Genomic DNA, 19,768 nt, shown 5'->3' with positions numbered 1-19,768 from the left:
CCTATTGAATTTATATTAATTTTTGAAGTAAACACTTAAAATTTGCACGAGTTCTATTACTCTAAAAAATTATCTTAAAATGGTATACATGCCTTCTTTTTCGGTCATTCTCAGTTGTAATAACTAATAAGGCAGGTGCAAATCACGCACTAACCCTAATCTACACATGTTATTCACTATTTAACTTTTAATTCTTTTCATTTTGCCTTAATTTTTTATTTTTTTTGAATTTTCTCTTTTAAATTTCTATTTTGCCTTTAATTTTTGAATTTTATTTTTTGAACTTCACCACAAACAATAGTGACAACACTCCATTATTGTACTACTTAATCCCTACTACATCATAACAAACAATCAAATATTAAATTAGAAGTTCTATCAAATCAAAATTTAAATTATCATCTTCATCCTAAATCGCCTTTTTTATATATTAGTTTCACCATTTTCGATCTTCAAGTTTTAGGAAAGAAAAATTTACTTAATTAAGTTTTAAAAAAGAAGAAGATAGAATCTAATAATATTGCATTTTAAAATACAAATTTTGAGAAAGAATGAGGTTTCTTAATTTTTGTCCTGTTGAAAAAGTTTACTAAAAGGCTGTTAATGATGATTTGGGAAAGATGGGTCTAATTTATTAATTAAAATATCAAATTAAAAATGTGAGTACATGTATTTTAACACTAGTTTTGGATTATAATACTATTTTTTCACGCGTTTATTTTACGTGAAAACATAATTGCTGTAGAAATAACTGAAATGAGTGTATTTATCGTGAATATAAATAGTTTCATAGAGTAATATATAGGATTCCGTAAACTTTAGATATATGCTTTAAAAAAGAGTACAGTCATATAAATTTAATGAAGTTATTATGTATTTTCACTATTTACAGCATAAGCAAGCACACATTTTAGTTATTTAATTTTTAGATCTAAGTATAATATCTTAACAATTAAATTGAAGTATCGTAAAACATAACATTAATAAAAGCAAACAGAAAATTGAATTATTTTTGCATTGATACTTATATAGATTCAAAAAAAACTCAATAAATTAAAAAAAATAAAAAAATTCAACATCGTTTATAAATTAAATGGCTAAACATTCATACACAATCTTGAATGTGTTTTTCTTATCAATAAAAATCTAATATATATTTATGATCATCGTTCATCTGAAGATATTGATATTTATTTATCTTCTTCAAATGCAAATGATAGTGATATTATTTACTTTTAACAAATATAAACAATCTTTAATATAGAATCTAAGTGACATTATGTACCTTTCTCTTTAATTAATTAATAATAAATAAACGTATGTTTTTCGTTCTAATTTTTGATAGCCCCTTTATTTTTCTATTTTGAGACTTTATTTAATACTTCAATCATCTTTTAGTGAGTTATGAGAATATCCAATCACCATTTTGCTTTGTTATCCTTTTAAGTAGTTCCATCCATGAGCAACATCTCAAAGTTTGAATTTTTTTAGTATCGACATTGTTAAGTTTATTATCGTCTCACAATATTAATTTAATTTATTTAAAAATAAAATCATTATTTTGCTTGATAATATATAATTTAATCGACATTTTAAATTCTCTATTTTCCTTGGTTATCCTTGTAATTCCATCCATAAGCAACATCTCAAAGTTTGAATCTTCTCACTATCAACATTATTAAGTTTTTTCTTTCTTACACCATAACTATTCGTTTAATTTGTTTAAAAATAAAATCATTAATTTCAAACAATTGACTTTCATATAATTAATTTTAAATTTTCATTTCTACATATTCTAGATAACCAAAAAAAAACAAAAAATATAGCATCACATGAATTTGGCCACGAATTACTAATAATAACATGAAGTCAGTTTGATGTATCTCGATTTGCGTTCACATAACAACATGCGTTTTGTTCACACTCCTGCACAGAAAAGAAAAACAAGCCCACAGTAACGTTTAATACAACAATTCCACTTAAAAAAAGCAATCCAACTCATACAACGAACACGCGTCGAAAAAATTTAATAAAACAATCCCACTAATAAAACCATTAAAATTCAAATGGCAAAAACAATTAAACAAAGCGGTAAAATATTATTTTCCTTTTTATAAAATGGAAATAATTAATAAATGCTGAAGTAGAAAATTTAACAAACAGACAAGCAAGTGCTAAGTGGGTTAACAGTATATAAGGTCACTCACGCACATGGCGGACGAAGTATATATAGAGAGAGAAAGAAGAAAGTGTATTCAGTTGTTAATGGTGTTTATCTTTTTGTACTTTTTAGTGAGCGATTCGTTCATTACTAAGCCATTTCTGAGTTTTCCGGCGATAGAATGGTGAAGTTTTACCGATGAATGACCTTATCATCAGATCCTTTTCGTCGTTAACAGCACCGGAGTTTCCCAAACCCTAACAATCATCGGAGAAATGCATTTCTAAATTCAGGTATGTTTCTGGTGAAGCGGTGCAAGCAGCGCTGCGGCGGATTTGTTTGTTTTTTTGTTTTAATTGAATATACTTGATATCTATCTATATAGATTCGGCTTTATGGATCCGTAAAATCACTGAATTTTGTGCGTTTTTAATTGAATTTCGATGAATTGTTACTTTTATATGTTTTCCTATTCGGTCATTTCCGGTTATGTTAACTTTCTTGGAACGGTTTTCTCCCTTTTTCCGTCATTTTGCTGAACAATTGAACAGCAGACACTCTTTCTGTATGTGTTTTTGCTAATGTGGCTTTTGTTTTAAATTAAATTTGTGTTATACAAATGTATCAAATTAGGAAAGTTTGTAATTGAGTATCTGGAATTTTTGATTATTCTAATGCTGTATGGCCTAAGACTTGAAGAGCAAAAGGTCTATAGTATATGGTTTTATGAGTTTATGAGTCTTCTTGAATTTAATTGTAATCGTTGTCTACTTTGAACTTCAAAGACATTGCATAAACAAAGAAAGACTTGATTTTGATGTACTGGTTCCGTGCCCTGATTAGGGATAATTAGTTTTCCTTAATTTGGCAGTTTGTCGTTTCGTTAAACCCTTGATGCTGCCTCATTTAGTTTCAGATGCTTCCTGCTCCTGCAATGTTTTCTCTACTTGTTACAACAGCCACCTCTTATAGAATTAAACCGAACATGTCTTAGATGACATCATTTCCTTGATAATGATCAAGCCTTATATATAATTCTGAAGAATTAGACAGGAACATCATATTCCTTGTTCCATGAAATACTATTTGCTCCATACTGATTACTCCAACCCTCTCCCCCTTCATCTGGAATCTTTTGTATCATGCTTATGACTAGGGGATTGAAAGAAATGATAATTTAACCTTGATATTGGAGGCAACAGGCCAGTAGGCCTTGTGGCTAAATAACTTTCTGGGCTTTGTTTTGTAAAAGCAACCGGCATTTGATTTTTCAGAATTGCATTAATTTAGCGCGGAAAGAGATCTGATTGTTGACTCATTTGTCATGGATATGAATTATTGCACTGCTGTGAATTTCTTATAATTTTGTGTTTCTATTTCTGTGTAGAAGCATACAAGTGGATATTATAAGTCCAGACTACAGATCATTCCGACGATGAGATTTATTCTGTAGTGAGGCTTGATGCTGGTCTTTCATTCCTTTTTGATGGTTAGCATTTGACCAAGGATACAAGAAGTACTTTAGGATTGTGGAGAAGTAATAAGTCAGCAAAGATGCTGTTCAACAAAGACATTGAAGGTCTGCGTGATGATGGCTTTGATGGGTCAGGGAATGAGACACAGATGTTTGCAAATGTGCACTTTGGAAATGAGGGTGATACTAAAAAGTGTCTTGTGACCGGAATGATCGACTTTGAGGGCGACCTTACTAGCCAGACAGATGAACCTGGACATTTGTGTGGTGAAAATTTTGTTTTGACAGTACATCATGATTCTCATGACATTAAGGAAGATTCTGGAGAAGACCCTTGTGAACGAGAGCTAACCAATAATCATGTGGAAAAGGAATCGGAACCATTACCTGCCTTGGACATAGTACCTGCAGATATAACTCCGCAACCTTCTTCCTGCCCTTCTTTGAATGTAATTTGTCACGTAGTTGAATCTTCAAACCAAGGTGTTAAATCAAGTTCTTATTTGCAGAAGCGGCACAATGTGCTGGACAAAAGTCATGTGCTTGGTGAAATGGAGTCATCAGTATTAAGATCATCTAAAATTGAAGGAAATGGATGGAAGGATGTTGTTGGTAAAGGAATTGCATCACCTCCTTCTCAGGAGAGCTATGCAATTGGCAGTGCTGCGAAGTCATCAGGAATTCTTAGACCTAGCAAGCCTAAATGGAGGGACCATTGCTTTGTAGAACTGGATGAATCTGAATTGCTAACGATTAAGGATTCTCCAAATGACCCTCGCCCTCTTCTACGGCACCACATCCATCGTTTGCTCAGAGCAGCAGGGTGGGTAATCGGGAGGCGTAAACGCAATAATAAATTTCATGGAATTGGTGAGTATGTTTACAAGTCACCTGAAGGAAGACCAATTCGTGAATTCTGGAGAGCCTGGACCTTGTGTGGACAGAGTTTGCTTACTTATGCAGATGGTATTTTTCCAGAAAAGGATTGTACTTTGTGGTCTGATATGACACAATTTTTGAGTGACCTCTCAGTTTCAGTGAAGGAGATTGATAAAGAACTGGCTACCTTGGAAACAGCTTCTGCATTGGCTCGGCTTTGGAGTCTTCTCGATCCTTTTGTAACTGTGGTGTTCATTGACAAGGCATTGCGCTCTCTCAAAGAAGGAAAAACAATTAAAGCCAAAATGACTTTGGCCACTGCTCCTGTTAAAAATAACATAAAGAATGTAGACGACACAGGAAATCTGTTTGCTGATGAGAGGACTTTGCAGAATCAGCCTTGCAGCTCATCTTTTGTCTCAGATAGTGCATTGAATGAGACAGATAAATGGATCCACGAGGACTATGGTGATGAAAGTTCACTCAACTTAACAGAGCCCCAGATGGGTGAAGGCAAATGTATGAATGGTGTATCTTGTGATTATCCTAATGAAAGATCCATGTGCTTAAGAGATACTGTCAGTGAGGGTGCTAATAAATACAGAAAACTCTTAAAAAATGGTAATGATCTACCTGAATTAGCTCCTTTACCATCTTGTGGACCTGAAACAAATGGTGAACAAGAATATTGTTTGTTCGAAGTTCCCATTTGTTCAGAAAATGCACTAACCTCGATTGGAGGATCTGATAATATGACCAAATCTCTGACAATAATTTCCGATGGTATACCTCATGCAGAAAGTTCAGTCTTGAAAAGGAAGGTCCTGAAGAAATCAAAGAAGTTATCAGAAATGGAATCCGCTAATGGCCAAGATGACCAGTGTGATCCATCTGGTAGGAAGAGTGGAGTTCATGAAGTAATTACAAGCAAACAAAAATCTGGGCCAAAGAAACGTAAGAAATGCCGTCTTAGTGACGATGATCTCTTAATTTCAGCCGTATTTAGAAACACGACATGCAAATCTGGCAACAAAAGGTCCTCTGGTAAAATCAAACCTCTAAGGAAAAGGAAGAACCAGAAAAGTGGTGGTAAGTTGCTTTTACGTAGTCTTATTAAGGGTGGAAAACACTTCCCCGAAGAAAAATGGCCTACCTTTGCCTCAAGGACTGTGTTATCCTGGTTAATTCATTCTGGGGTTGTCTCCCTAAATGAAATGATCCAGTACCAGAACTTGAAGGATGATTCTGTGGTAAAAACCGGCTATATTACCGCTGATGGAATATCATGTAATTGCTGTGACGAGGTCCTATCCATCTCTAGCTTCAAAAAGCATGCCGGTTTTAAGCACAATCGCCCCTGTTTGAATCTTTTCATGGAGAATGGTAAGCCATTCACCTTATGTCAGCTCGAGGCTTGGTCAGATGAATACAAGGCACGGAGGGCAGTTTCTCAAACTTCCCAAGCTGAGGAAAGGGACCAAAATGATGACAGTTGTGGGCGATGTGGTGATGGAGGCGAACTGATTTGCTGTGACAATTGTCCAGCTACATTTCATCTAGCTTGTTTGTTCACACAGGTTCGTCTTTTGACTCTTTTCACTTAGTTTACTTGTTCGAGTCAGTTTGATGCCTTTATCTTGCCTTGAATAAATAATTTTCTTGCTCAACATTTATGTTTAATCCACTTGTAAATTGTAAGATGTCAAAAGATCCGTCCTAGCGCTTTATGCATGGGTTCTTATATGATTTTATATATGACGTTATATGAACAGAACACCAAAGAAGTTGCATGTCTTGTTCAGTCCTTACTCTCAATTATTTCCCTTTCAGGACTCGTCTTTCCACCAAAACAGTCCAAGGGATTGCTGTGCATGGATTTCTTGCTTAAATGACATTTTTGTCTTAGTACTTTAATCTGCATATTACTTGACATGAATTCTTATTTCTATTCTATTCCCCATAAAATAATAGAAAGGTTTCACATAATTAAATGCGGGTATTTGTCTAATATCGCTAACCAAATGCTGCATAACATTATGTGAAATGGAACATATTTGCACTCTACTTAGTTGGGGTCACATATGTCCTTGTCTTCACTTAAATGGACTATATTACCCTCATTTTCTTCGTAATCACTTGTTTTACTTTGTTTTTATTGCCTTTTTACCATTTTCGCAAGTCGTACCATGGTTTCTCTACAAACCTGTACTCTATTTGTTTGCCAATATTGTTCATTCTCAAAAAAATAAATTATTTACCAATATTGTTTTGGTTTTGTCTCTGCACTAGGCATGAATGTATGATTATTCTAAAATAACACATCTGCTCATATGTCTTGGTTTCCCTTTGATTTTGTTGCGTATCATATGAAGTTGAGTACTGAATTTTGTTTAATGACACTGGACAAGAGATATAAATTCTAGTAGATTAACTTATTATTTCTTGTTTCAGGAGCTTCCTGAAGGGAGTTGGTACTGTTCACAATGCACGTGCCAGAAATGTGGGGACGTGGTTAGATGTAGTGAATCAAGTTCTCCTGGTGGATATAAATGTTCACAATGTGAACATAAATGTGAGTTTTCCCATGAACTTTGACTTGTTTGGTTTCTATTATTTTCCCATTGCAGGCCTGAAAATGTCCAAATATTGGTATTGGAGCTCTGTATTCACTTCTTACCAGAATGCATGGTCTCAAATAATACTAAAGATTTTGCATTTGGCAAACTTCACAAGCCTCGATCAGAGAATTATCATCTTCTTTCACATTTGTTCAGTTATGGGGGGCGGAAAATATATATTCCTTCCCAAAAGTCTTGGTTTTCTGTTACTAAATTCCTCAGTGGTTTTGATGACTTTTGAACAGATCATGAAGCATGCAGTGATTTAAGGATTACAAAAACTGGTCTGGCCTCTGATACATGGTTCTGCAGCGAAAGCTGTCAAGAGGTGAGCTAGTCATCTCAGCTTTACCTTTTTCATTACTATAAAACAAGCTTGTTCAATGATGTAAATCCCTGATGCAGTTCAGTGTAACATAAAACAAATCAACTTTCATATTTCTCTCTCTTCTAAGGTTTTAGTGTGGAGTGTGAAGTTCTATCGGTGGCTACTAGTTCCTTTTGAATGTGATATGTCATGGCAGGAGAATGTGATATGAAATATGATTGTTATATCGTCAATGTATCATGAGTAGGTCTATCTAAAAGTAACAGCTAAACTAAAAGCAGAAATTTTTGCACCATCTATAGTAATAGTAAAAAATATCTGTTTTTCACTGCAAAGTACTGTTCTGTGGCCTTGGATTAAGTTCACCTGCTTGATTTCCTTGATAAGTGAAAGATTTTGGCATGAGAGAATATCAACTTCATTGCAAGGTTGACTATGAATTATTTTGGTTGTCTTTCAGAAAAACTTAAGCGATACTCTTTTGCAGGTTTATGAAGGTCTTCACTCTCGCATTGGGTTCGTTAATCATCTGGCTGATGGCTTTTCATGGACAATTCTGAGGTGCATTCTCGGTGACCACAAAGTTCATTCTCAGCGGTTCATTGCTTTGAAGGCAGAATGCAACTCAAAGTTAGCAGTTGCCCTTACGATTATGGAGGAGTGCTTTCTTCCCATGGTGGATCCAAGAACTGGCATAGATATGATACCCCATGTGATATACAGCTGGGGGTGAGTACTTCTGCTTCCCATAAACTCTTTTTTATCTTGGCATACTGCTGTGCTTACCTGTGTGGTTGGGTATATCACTTAATGCTTATTCTTCCACATTCTTCTAAAGCGGTTGTGAAATTAGCAACAGCCTACATGTTTTGCCAAAATTCCTGCACTTGATAGATAAGGCATTATTCCTAGCATGTCTTGTTCATTCTGTTCTCATTCAATTATTCAAACTAATTGAATGGAAGGTTGAACTATAAATTTAAGAATAATATATTTTATGTTGAAATGACAGAGGAACTTTATAAGAGCAATTTTATCTGAAGCATTATGTTGTAAGGCATATAATGACAATATGCAAAAAATTGAATAAGTGTCATTTTTTTTTTGAAATTGGTAACTATGAATAAGTTTCATCTATTCAATGCGCCAAATCAAAAGGTGTCTTTTGGGTCTTGCATCCATGGTGTCATTTGACTATGTTCATATCAACGTTACAAAATACAATGACACTTAAGTGGTGCTGAAAGACTTATCTTTAAAATATTTACAGATCACAATTTTCTCGGTTAAATTATCTTGGATTCTACACGATGATCCTGGAGAAAGATGACATATCAGTAGCTGTAGCATCAGTAAGGTAATTCTTTACAATCTTGAATGCAATTGTCCATTGTTATTGCTTGTTCTATAAACTCGACACCTCTATTGCAATGCTGATATTCTTGGAGCATATGCATCTTTTCTGATTTGCTTTGTGCTCCTTTACCTTTTATTTGTGGCCTGTTTTCTTTTGTTTATTTTAAAGAAAAAATGTCAGTGTTATTGGAGTTGGAACTTTAGAAGGAAAACCGAAACATTTGGAGTTGAAGCTTCCTTTAAGTTCTTTAATATGACATCTTAAGTTTGCAATTTCAATTTCATGGTTCCATCTTGACCTGATCTTTTGGTTTTTATGCTATGTTTGTGTTTCTTACTGTACGCCTTTCAATTACATCAAGTATTTTTTGTTCTTGCGAGTATTAGAAGTATTTTCTCCTATCGGCTGCTTAAAATTGAAAGGCTAGACTGTGATTTAGTAAGAGATGGCCTTTGCTCATATTGCATGTGCATTGCAGGTTGTTTCTGTTATTTATGCTTGATGGACTATTAGGTGTTTTTGGAATTTTATAGAAATTTTTTTCATCTGGAGGTTTCTGGATAACTGGTGCATTCATGTCTGTTACAGAAGGTGCTTGGAAGAAAGATACTTCAAGTATTGTTGACTAGTATATAAATTTCTCTGACCAAAAAAAAAGAAAAAGATTATATAGAAATTTCTTAACTATCACTATTCAATCCCTACGTTTACTATATGGGAATGCCAAAAGGAGTTATAGTTTACCTGAGACCTTTTTCCCATAACCTCGATCATTAATTACGAGACTGTGACTAGCAAGCTGTGGCCTCCTTGCTGTCTGTTTGATGAAACCATCTCACTAAAATCAGGACTTTTTCTGGGGCGACGATCTTTCTCTGAATCAGAATTTGGTTCTTTTGCAGGATCCATGGGGTAACAGTTGCTGAGATGCCTCTAATTGCAACATGCAGTAAATACCGCCGCCAGGGAATGTGCAGGCGCCTACTAAATTCTATACTGGAGGTAATCTGACAGGAAAACAGTGTTATAATTGCCGGGTGTCCCACTCAGATGTTCCACGTAGTACAGGGTGGGACATAAGCCCCAAAAATGGGTGTTCATCCTGTGGAATTTTAATTTGATATGATAAAAAGTTATATCAAGTGTTGAATTATTTTAAATAAATGTTTAACATGCTATACTTATGAACCCCTTGCTTGTTCCAGTCTTTTCCTGGACTCTGGGGCTTGTGATGCACATTATCTTTTATTTTACGGTGAAGCAAGGTTTTGCCATGTATGCTTACTTGTTTCCCTTGTGATGACTTCCAGATGCTAAAGTCGTTCAAGGTTGAGAAACTTGTCATATCAGCTATTCCAGGTTTAGTGGAAACATGGACTTGTGGCTTTGGCTTTGAACCCTTGGAAGATCACGAGAAACGAAGTCTAAGTCATATCAACCTCATGGTGTTCCCTGGAACTGTATGGTTGAAGAAGTCTTTGTTTCAAGCTGCTGATGCAGATCAACCGAGTGGTGAGTATTTAGTGTTTGATGTTCTTCAAGTTTAAAGGTATAATTCTCTTTCTTAAACACTACAAACTGGAACTGATCTGTTTCATACTTGAAATCAGTTTGTCCGGGTGAAAATGGCCTCACCATTATCGAGCCCATGCAACATTGCGTGCCATCTCAAGATGGAGCTGATGTCAGAGACCCACCTCAGTCTGAGAGTTTGCAATTCTGTGAAGATGAAGGTGGTAGTAATCAGGAGCTTGGGCAAGGCTATGAAGGAAACACCATTAATCCAGAGCATCAAACCGAAACCAGGCTGCCGGAGTCAAATGATTTGCAACCAGTGGAAGTGCTGTGTGTTGTTGATGCTCTGCCTAGCAAGTGCTCAAAACTCTCCGAGGAACCGGTTCTGACGTATATCAGCCATGGGGAAGCAGGTTGTAGAGTAGATAATTTGCAGATGAATGTGGATAGTCATTTTTGTTTAGATGAAGTGAATTAATGTGTTGTAGGGGAATGTGTAATGACGTTGATAATTTATAATTTCGTAGCTATACACCAGTGACTTTGTCAAGCAGGATAAAAAAAATAAGCAAAACGATGCGGAAAATGAAAATTTTGGGCGAATTGCTTTTTCAAGCCATTTACAATCTTCTTCTTTTTTTCAAAAGTTTGTTCATTTTTACACCTAAAATATTTGAAAAAAACTATCCATTTTACAAGTGGTCAAAAGATTAATGGAGTTAATTTACAAGTTAAACCATTTCTCAATACGTCTAAGAGTAGCTACCTGATTCCTTTTGGTGGCTATATCTTCACGTTTTATTGATCAGTGTTGCATTTGTTCTTCACAGATTTTAAAAGACATTTAAAATCTAGAATCAAACACTTGCTAAATATAATAATTTCAGGAAGAGGACAAAGATGGAGGAAACCTGCAAGAATTCATCAAACAAGAAAGTGTAAACTTCCATAACAGAGCTAAAATCTCAACTCCCAACACCAATTTTGATCCTCTGCTAATTTTACTCATAATTTGAAATGCCTTCATCTCCTAAATCTTTCAATGCTTGGCCATCTTCTTCTTCATCCTCAACTATCTACTCCCGCAGATCGACGGTCCTGATCTTCTGTTCTCTCATCGGTGTAGCTGGGTTTATGTTCGGTTTTATTGCAATTTCGAAGCAGGGTTTAGGGTCAAATTGTAAATATGCTGAACCTCGATCTGTTTCTGTTGTTTGGGATAGAACTGGTAGTAAGGCAAGTGAAGATACTGATGGAGTTTCAGATGAAGGGCAAAAGAGGCATAAAGTTATGGGATTTGTTGGGATCCAAACTGGGTTTGCTTCCACTGGTCGTCGCCGGTCGTTGAGGCAAACTTGGTTTCCTTCTGATCATGAAGGCCTTCAAAAGTATTACTATCACTCTCTCTATGATTTTTTATGAATGTGGAATTAAAGAAAAAAGTAATCTTTAGTTTATTGTTGTGCCTCTACCTCCACGAGGTGGAAGTAAAGTTTGGATACACGCTACCCTCCTCAGATTTCACCTAGTGAGATTACACTGGCTATTTTGTTGTTCTTGTTGTAGTTAATTGATGTGAGTTACCTCCATGTTGTAGAATTAAGGTTTGCATACACCGTAGCCTCCCCAGACTCTTACACTAGCTATGTTGTTGTTATTGTTTTTTAGTAGTTTATTGATCTGCTGTGAGATTTCATAAAACCATGCATAATTAATACAAACTTAGTCAAGAGAAAGACACAATGGAAGGGATAGCTGTGAGGTTTCATTAAACCATGTTTAATTTAATACAAACTTAGTTAAGAAAAAGATGCAATGGAAGGGATAGCTCTGAGATTTCATAAAACCATGCGTAATTAATACAAACGTAACTAAGAGAAAGATGCAATGGAAGGGATAGCTCTGAGATTTCATAAAACCATGTGTAATTGATACAAATGTAGCTAAGAGAAAGACATGGAAGGGATAGCTTGAGATTCATAAAGCCATGCATAAATAATACAAACTTAGTTAAGTAAATGATACAATGGAAGGGATGGTTGTGAGATTTCATAAAACCATGCGTAATTAATACAAACTTTTTTGATACAGAAAAAAAAAAGTTTGTATTGATTACACATGGTTTTATGAAAGATGCAATGCAAGGGATAGGTATGAGATTTACCTTCATTTGGAAATTCACATTATCTAATAGATATGCATTTTAATGAAACTCGACGTGAGGTGTTTGAGTATTTACTATGTAGTCTTTCTTATAGTCATCAGATTAAAAATCTAGTTTAGTTTAGTCGATTTTATAAACGTTGTATCATTTTTTTGTTTTTACTGGTAGCTTGCTCTTGTAGTTTTATATGCTTGTGTGTCATAGGGAATAAATTGTTGTGTATGACTTGTGGTTAAAAGACATTTTCTTAATTATGTGGAAATTGAGTTATTCATAGAACAATTTTATCATGCTCTTGTTGAATTGAACTGGAAGTTCCTGCCATATATATCCAAAAGGCGATGATACCCTTTTGTCTCCTTTTGCGGAAAAAAAAGGGAAAAAAGAATTTCCTTTTTCGCTAAGCACTTAGAACCAGATATTTCACAAATGAACTCAATGTTATTCATTTATTTGTTATGTTTATATGTAGTTGTGTTTCTCTGTCTCTATGCGTTTCTTGAATCTATACTTTGCTAAACTGACGTAAAGAAAATTGCAGGTTAGAAGAAGCTACTGGCTTGGCTTTTAAATTTGTAATTGGTAGAACAAGTGATCAATACAAAATGGCAGAGCTTAAAAAAGAGGTAGCACAATATGATGATTTTTTACTATTAGACATTGAAGAAAAGTACAGTAAGCTGCCATACAAAACGTTAGTTCTGGCTGCTCTCATGTAGTAATTCATCATTTTTCCTTTTTTGGTTTCCTATACTTACTCGAGTTGTTTTTGCAGCATAGCTTTTTTTAAAGCTGCCTATTCGCTTTATGACTCTGAATTTTATGTTAAAGCTGATGACGACATATATTTGAGGCCAGGTAACAAGAATTTTGAAGCTTTTCTATTCTTACTGTTCTTTACTTGTCGTTCTTGTTATGCATTTACCATGTCCTAGAATTTTGATGTACTTGAGTTGCTTTAATTTTCCATTACAGACCGCCTTTCACTGCTCTTGGCCAAAGAGCGCCCTCACTCCCAAACATACCTTGGATGCATGAAAAAGGGTCCAGTTTTCACTGACCCCAAGCTCAAATGGTGAGTCTCATAATTTGCCTGCATGCCATATATTCCAATATAATGCTGGTATCTAGTTTATTTGCTCCATACATGTAGGAACTTAGTCCCTCCATTTCTAGTTGAATGCCTCAGTATTATTTTGGAGGACTAATAAGATGGGAGTTGACTATGTTTTGCGAGTAAGTAGTTGGTGGCTGACTGAGGTGCTACACAAACTCACTTTACTTAATTTTGCAACTTGACTCTTAAACAGACCATGGTAGCGAATCTAAAAGATTGTAATAAATTCTTGCACCAAAAAACAGAGAACTAAATATATATATGAAGGGGTTGAAGATAAACTAAGCACAGTATTAGCAGTCTTGTTTAAGTTTAGGACGCCACACTTACATGTGTTTAAGTGTAGACACTCAAGGGCTAAGCCAAGCATTACATCACCCATTGGCTCTATATGGAAAAGGATGGCACTAAACAACAAGCATAGCTAGCAAAGTGTATTATTAATTACCTTCTAGTAAAAAAGAAGTAATATTAATTGCTAAGTAACCAGTATGAATGATGCTAACTAAAAATAGGAAATTAGAAATCTAGTAAGAAAACCAGTTGCTAAATCTATTTTAGAAATTGAAAAAATGCATCTTTGCATTTGAATTAGAAATGTGAAGATGGTTCTTGACCTTGATTCATATGATATTTACTTCATATATTTCTCTTAATTGTTGTTCTTCTAATTCTTTTGCCCATATACTTATTGTTTGAGTTTATAGTTATTTTCCCTTCCATTAAATATATAGAACTTTTTTCATCTGCATGTTTCTTCACTAATGTCGGGCATTAATTGTGCTGAGAGCCTCGGCAGATTTTGGCACTTTTCGATGTATTTTTACCTTAAACAGCACTAACACTAATATAAGGCTCCAAAAGGACATGGTAGCTTGATTTTGAAGGTGTAAAAAACTGCAAGTGTTTACTATAGTATTTGGTGGGCTGCACAAAATCCAGCAGGTCTTCTGTGTATATGTTAATACTGTCTCCTGCTCTTCCTTTTGACTTAACACCTCTGTTGAGAAGAGCCTTCCTTTAAACCCAGTCCATTCTCCCTGCAGATATTTATACTATGAGAAAGGATGTTTTGGATTTTTATCAGAAACAAATTGTGCATCAATGGCAATGTAGCTAACAAAATGCCTACGTTCATTTATGCCTTTTACAGTTCCATTCTACTTTTAGGAACTCTCTCCTATCTCTTTTTTCTACAAGTAAATGAATTTTGTTGGGGAAAAGGTGAGAAGATCCAGTATTTACTAGATGACTTGCAAATGAATTCATTCTTCTTTTTTGTTTGCGGAGGATGGGAGGGTGATAAAGTAATAATTGTTAGCAGTATGTATGCCTGCTGATACATGATTTGAAGCCTGTGATGATGGTGGGATGAAGAATATAAAGTTTGTTTGGGTCCTGTAGAGAGAAATAAAATATGCTCTGAGAAACTAATACTATGTAAATTTTATGAGACCATTTTTCATTTTATGAGACCATTTTTCTCTATGTGATTTTATGTCTACCTTGCCATTTTAACACATTTAATCATTATAGTATTGCACCTATATGGTAGAGCATTTAAATGCATGTAAATGTCAACGTTAGATATGGTTAAACCATCTCAGATGACCTTCTCTCGATTTAGATATGCTGCTACTATAGGCTCAACATTTACTACCGTATGGGTATTGTTGGTCTCACAATCATACTTATCTTTCACTTTTGCATAAATCTTCCTGTAGCACTCCTCTATTTAGGCCTCTCTCATTTTAGTTCTATTTGCAATATCTTTAATGTCACGCCATTCTCCTGCATACTGAGTTGAGAAACCTGAATTGTCTGCATTTAGCACTATAATCCTGTCTAGTATCACTTTATTCATTCTTCTGGCAGGGGCTAAACTTGTAACAGCATTTTTTTAATCTTACCTTTTACTTACCCTAAAATCTTACTCCCTTCGAGTCATTCCAGGTTTTTTGTGACTTCCTTTCTGGTTTTTACAGTTGACACAATATCATCCGCAAGTAACATACACCATGTAGTTCCCTCTTGTATATTATTGATTTGCTCATTCAGAATTATGGTAAACAAGTATGATCTCAACTCTCAAGGCAGATCTGGTGTAGACCTACATTATGTGAAATTCCTCTGTATCTTCTCCAATTATTTTCTTTCTTCTGATAGTTCTATTGTACATATCCTTTATAAGCATTTATAGAATTCATATGAATCCCTGCTTTGGAATACAAAATTACCAGTTGTCTTTCCCCCCAAAAAAAAAAGGCTTTGATATGAATCCTTTATTCTGAACATCATCAGAGGACTTTTCTCGACTCCCTCATATGCTTTCTATAGGTGAAAATGTATCATGTGAAGATCCTTCTTTATTATACCATAAATTTCCATCCATTTTTTTTGGCAAAAACAATTTAATATATTCTCGGTGAAACTGATGCAGGTATGAACCACTTGGATATATGCTCGGGAAGGAGTATTTTCTCCATGCTTATGGTCCTATTTATGCTCTTTCTGCTGATGTTATTATGAGTTTGGTTGCCCTCAGGAACAACAGGCAAGTTGGCTTTGTACAAAATTCTGTAATTCATCTGTGCTGAAGTGCAGAATATTACTCCATGCATTTTTATTTTCAGAAAGGTAGTTGTAGGTACTGTTTACTGCTGTTGCGTATATTACATCTGGGCAGACGTTTTTTTTACTCTCATCACATAAGAAGTAAAAAATACCCTAACTTCATTAGTGTCATACTTTCGCTTTTTTCAAAACATGTGTTGCATATTCATCTATCACACTATTATCTTGAAAGATTTGCCTTAGTTATTTAAATTGTTACATTAATTAATTCTTCAAATTGAAATTCTTAATAGCACGAGATCTTTGATATAAGCTGGATACAAATTACACATATCACACTGCTTTTGCCTTTCAGTACCTCTTTCTTTATTTTTATTCAACATTGCGTCTCTGCTAATTACCAGTCAAAAGCATAATAGCCGATAAGTTATCTCCCTTATTGTGTCTCTGCTAATTCCCAGTCAAAAGCATAATTGCTGATAAGTTATCTCCCTTGCTGTTGAATTTTCAGTTTCCGAATGTTTAGCAATGAGGATGTTACTATTGGTTCCTGGATGCTTGCGATGAATGTTAATCATGAGAATAATCAACACTTATGTGAATCAGAGTGTACCCCTTCATCCATTGCTGTGTGGGACATTCCCAAGTGTTCAGGTCTGTTCTCTTGTTCTTTTGAAAATCACTGCTTCACATATGTTCCCTTTGGGGATTTTGTTCGGAGGCAAATAGCCTGCGGATTTTTTATTTGATGCATATTGAATGATCATGAATTTGAACTTGTCGCATGGAGATAAGTGAGAAAAATATCTTTTGTTGTGCATTGTGAGGCATGTTAAATCATGAATTTGAATATGCAGCACTCTCTATTGAAGCTGCTAGTTTCGGCCATTTCCTTAAATGACAAGTATTTTAGTAACACAACATAGGATACAATGCTATTTACAAATATATTATTGATAATTAGTCACAATCTCATTATATACTCCATTCCAAGGCTATTGAATCAGTTGGTTTAACATCTTGTAGCGTCTCAACACTTGACTTCTTTATCTCTGTGTAAATGTGAATCTCAGTTGTCTGAAAGAACTGCACTTGATACTGGTGCTTTTTATTTAGGCAATTTATTCATCAGTACACCAGCTTATTTCACTCGCAGTACTTGTTTTTGCCAACTAGCTGATACCGTTCTTGACTTATGCTCTAGGGCTATGTAACCCCGAGAAGAAAATGTTGGAACTTCATGCGAAAGATGCCTGCTCAAAGAGTCCTACTCTGCCATCAGATGAGGATGATTAGAACTCATCGCCATCAAGCACAGTAGGCTGACAGATTCTTTACAGATTGATTCATTCCTTTTGGTTAATGAGCTCAGTCAACGTTGCAGCTGGATACTTGCCCCCGCTATATGTCACGTGCATTTTGTAAGTTACCTGTGCAACATTAGTTCACGTCCATTTTTGTACGTTACCATGTTCAACAGTAGTTGAGAAATATGCTTTTTTCCGGTTGTTTGTTGCATTTAGAGATCAGACTTTTGTAACAGTAGGAGATTTATGGGAGTAGTTTGTAGGAGCCAAGAGATTACCTTAGTTCTCCTGTCAATGAGTACATTACACAGTTGTAATTTTGAGGTCCTAGAGCTGTTTGAGGGAAAATATAGTAGTTCTAATATTCATCTATGAACAATCCAAAGTTTTTTTTAGAATTCATATGTAAATTATGTTTATGATTGTTTCTATAGCAAACCAGAATCATAAAAAGATATAAATTTGGAACGATACTCGAGTCAAGGGTCTTTCAGAAACAACCTTTCTACTGTACTGTACATTCTATCCTACGCATACCCATCTACATCGGGTATGTTGTTACTATACATTTGCAAGGAATGGGTAAACTTACAATATGAACCTATATGCTATCTAGTTTACAAAATATGTATACAGTATATAAGTGGTATACCTTATATACATATACCATATATAGCTACTTATACACAACATATACAACCAAAGTGTCCATGTAGTGTACACTCTCCTAGTGAATACAATATCTTTAATTATAAAGACGATGGAAGGTTGAAATCATCAAGTTTACATATGTCTCCATTCAGATATGTCGGAAGAAAAATTATTCTAGTCCAAATTCACGTATAAGAGAACTTGACGTGATGGTATTTTAGTAAACAATTTCGTGCTTTCTGTACTTACATCAAGTCAATATATATACGTGATACTATGTATTTGTCATAGATTTTTCAAGTGTAGTCATATTTTCACATCATTAAATTACCTTAACTATAATATAGTTATATGATTTTATCATATTATAAATGTTATTTCGAAAATTATATATTAGTTTTATTTATTTATATTTTTTCCTCTTTAGGGTGGTGAAAGAGGACCCCACTATATTAAGGAGCAGCTTGTGTATAGATCCTCTTTATATTTATTATATATTGTAAAGAGTATCCTAAGTCAATATTCACGAGACAATGGTCACCATATTTATGGTTTACCCAAATTGTCAAATTTCACATGGCCAATTCTTTCACAAAATATTCCTCTAAAATTAGCAATAAATTATACTATTATTGTATTATAAATTAGTGATAAAATAAGGAAATATATGTATTAAGTAATTTAGTTTAGTGTTTATATAAAAATATATACTTTTATTTATTAGGTTGGAATAATTAGTGGCGAAATTAAGATTTCACTAAAAATTTCAGAATATAAAAAAATAAATATATGAGAGTAATTTTTTATTTGTATACTAGGCTCAATTTTTCATCGAAAGAAATCTGAATGAAATCACGCATTTTTAATTTTGCATTTAAGCTCGGTGTAAAACATATTATCAATTGTTTTAAAGGATATATTTTGAGTTGAGACTAAGTGTGATCCGTATCGATTTTTTCATATTTGGTTGGTCAAGATTTTTGAAATTTTCTATAGAAAAAAAAAGTTTCGTAAACTATAGAACATATAAATTTTCTAATGGAATTAGAGAAAACAAGTGATACGTTGATTGTCCGCTATATCCTTCAACAGATTTTATCTTCACCCCACACTCTCAGGCGTTTTCATATAATTTGTTTAGATTAAATACAAATAATATTGGAATAATACTTTTTATTTACGTAACGAACACAAAAATCTACTCATTTTATTTTTAGAAAATATTTTTCATGCCAAACACATCCAAAGTCTAATCTTTGCCTAAGCATTTCTGACATCCCAATTTATGTCCTTTGATGTACAATACAATTATTATTTTATGCTATCATCTTTTTCTCCCAAAAAAAAAAAAATTAACTCAAAATCCAACAAAATGTAATGGCAGAGGCATCTTCTCTGAACAATAAAGATTCACATTAAATATAAATATATATATATATAAATTTCAAATTATAAAAACAAATAGTAGTAAATTGGACCATAGTGTCCAATAGGTAGTGAAGAATAGAAACCAAAAATACACTTGATGACAAAAAATGTTCACAACCCAAACATGAGGAGAACTCCATTTTCTTGAATAACTTAAATTACTCTGAATTTCTGATCATGCCCATACCCACCCCA

General features: G+C 34.2%; 2 protein-coding genes across 5 annotated transcripts; both read left to right on the top strand.

Moving 5' to 3' along the window:
- The first annotated feature begins 2,192 nt into the window (after positions 1-2,192).
- Positions 2,193-10,931, top strand: LOC107025939 (increased DNA methylation 1). Of its 3 annotated transcripts, XM_015226744.2 has the most exons (10): positions 2,193-2,454; positions 3,549-5,135; positions 5,313-6,091; positions 6,966-7,086; positions 7,378-7,460; positions 7,948-8,189; positions 8,731-8,817; positions 9,720-9,819; positions 10,128-10,329; positions 10,428-10,931. In XM_015226744.2, the coding sequence occupies exons 2-10, from the start codon at positions 3,716-3,718 to the stop codon at positions 10,808-10,810; spliced, it is 3,417 nt and encodes a 1,138-aa protein (XP_015082230.1). In that variant the 5' UTR covers positions 2,193-2,454; positions 3,549-3,715; the 3' UTR covers positions 10,811-10,931. The 3 variants fall into 3 exon arrangements, with proteins under 3 accessions (XP_015082230.1, XP_015082229.1, XP_015082228.1); XM_015226743.2 differs by having other exon boundaries at positions 3,552-6,091; XM_015226742.2 differs by having other exon boundaries at positions 3,549-6,091.
- Positions 10,932-10,978: 47 nt separating this feature from the next.
- Positions 10,979-18,754, top strand: LOC107025940 (probable beta-1,3-galactosyltransferase 14). Of its 2 annotated transcripts, XR_001457497.2 has the most exons (8): positions 10,979-11,720; positions 13,038-13,190; positions 13,272-13,354; positions 13,472-13,571; positions 16,054-16,167; positions 16,699-16,841; positions 17,392-17,608; positions 18,573-18,754. XR_001457497.2 is itself a non-coding variant. In XM_015226745.2 (7 exons), exons 1-7 carry the CDS (start codon positions 11,350-11,352, stop codon positions 17,481-17,483), a joined length of 1,056 nt encoding a protein of 351 aa, XP_015082231.1. In that variant the 5' UTR covers positions 10,979-11,349; the 3' UTR covers positions 17,484-17,921. The 2 variants fall into 2 exon arrangements, 1 of the variants encoding a protein (XP_015082231.1); XM_015226745.2 differs by lacking the exon at positions 18,573-18,754 and having other exon boundaries at positions 17,392-17,921.
- The last annotated feature ends 1,014 nt before the right edge of the window (positions 18,755-19,768 follow it).

This window comes from Solanum pennellii, chromosome 7 (genome assembly GCF_001406875.1).
Source record: "Solanum pennellii chromosome 7, SPENNV200".
Taxonomy (NCBI): domain Eukaryota; kingdom Viridiplantae; phylum Streptophyta; class Magnoliopsida; order Solanales; family Solanaceae; genus Solanum; species Solanum pennellii.
Note: the sequence above shows the minus strand (reverse complement) of the source record. Positions and strands in the feature narration are given on the sequence as shown.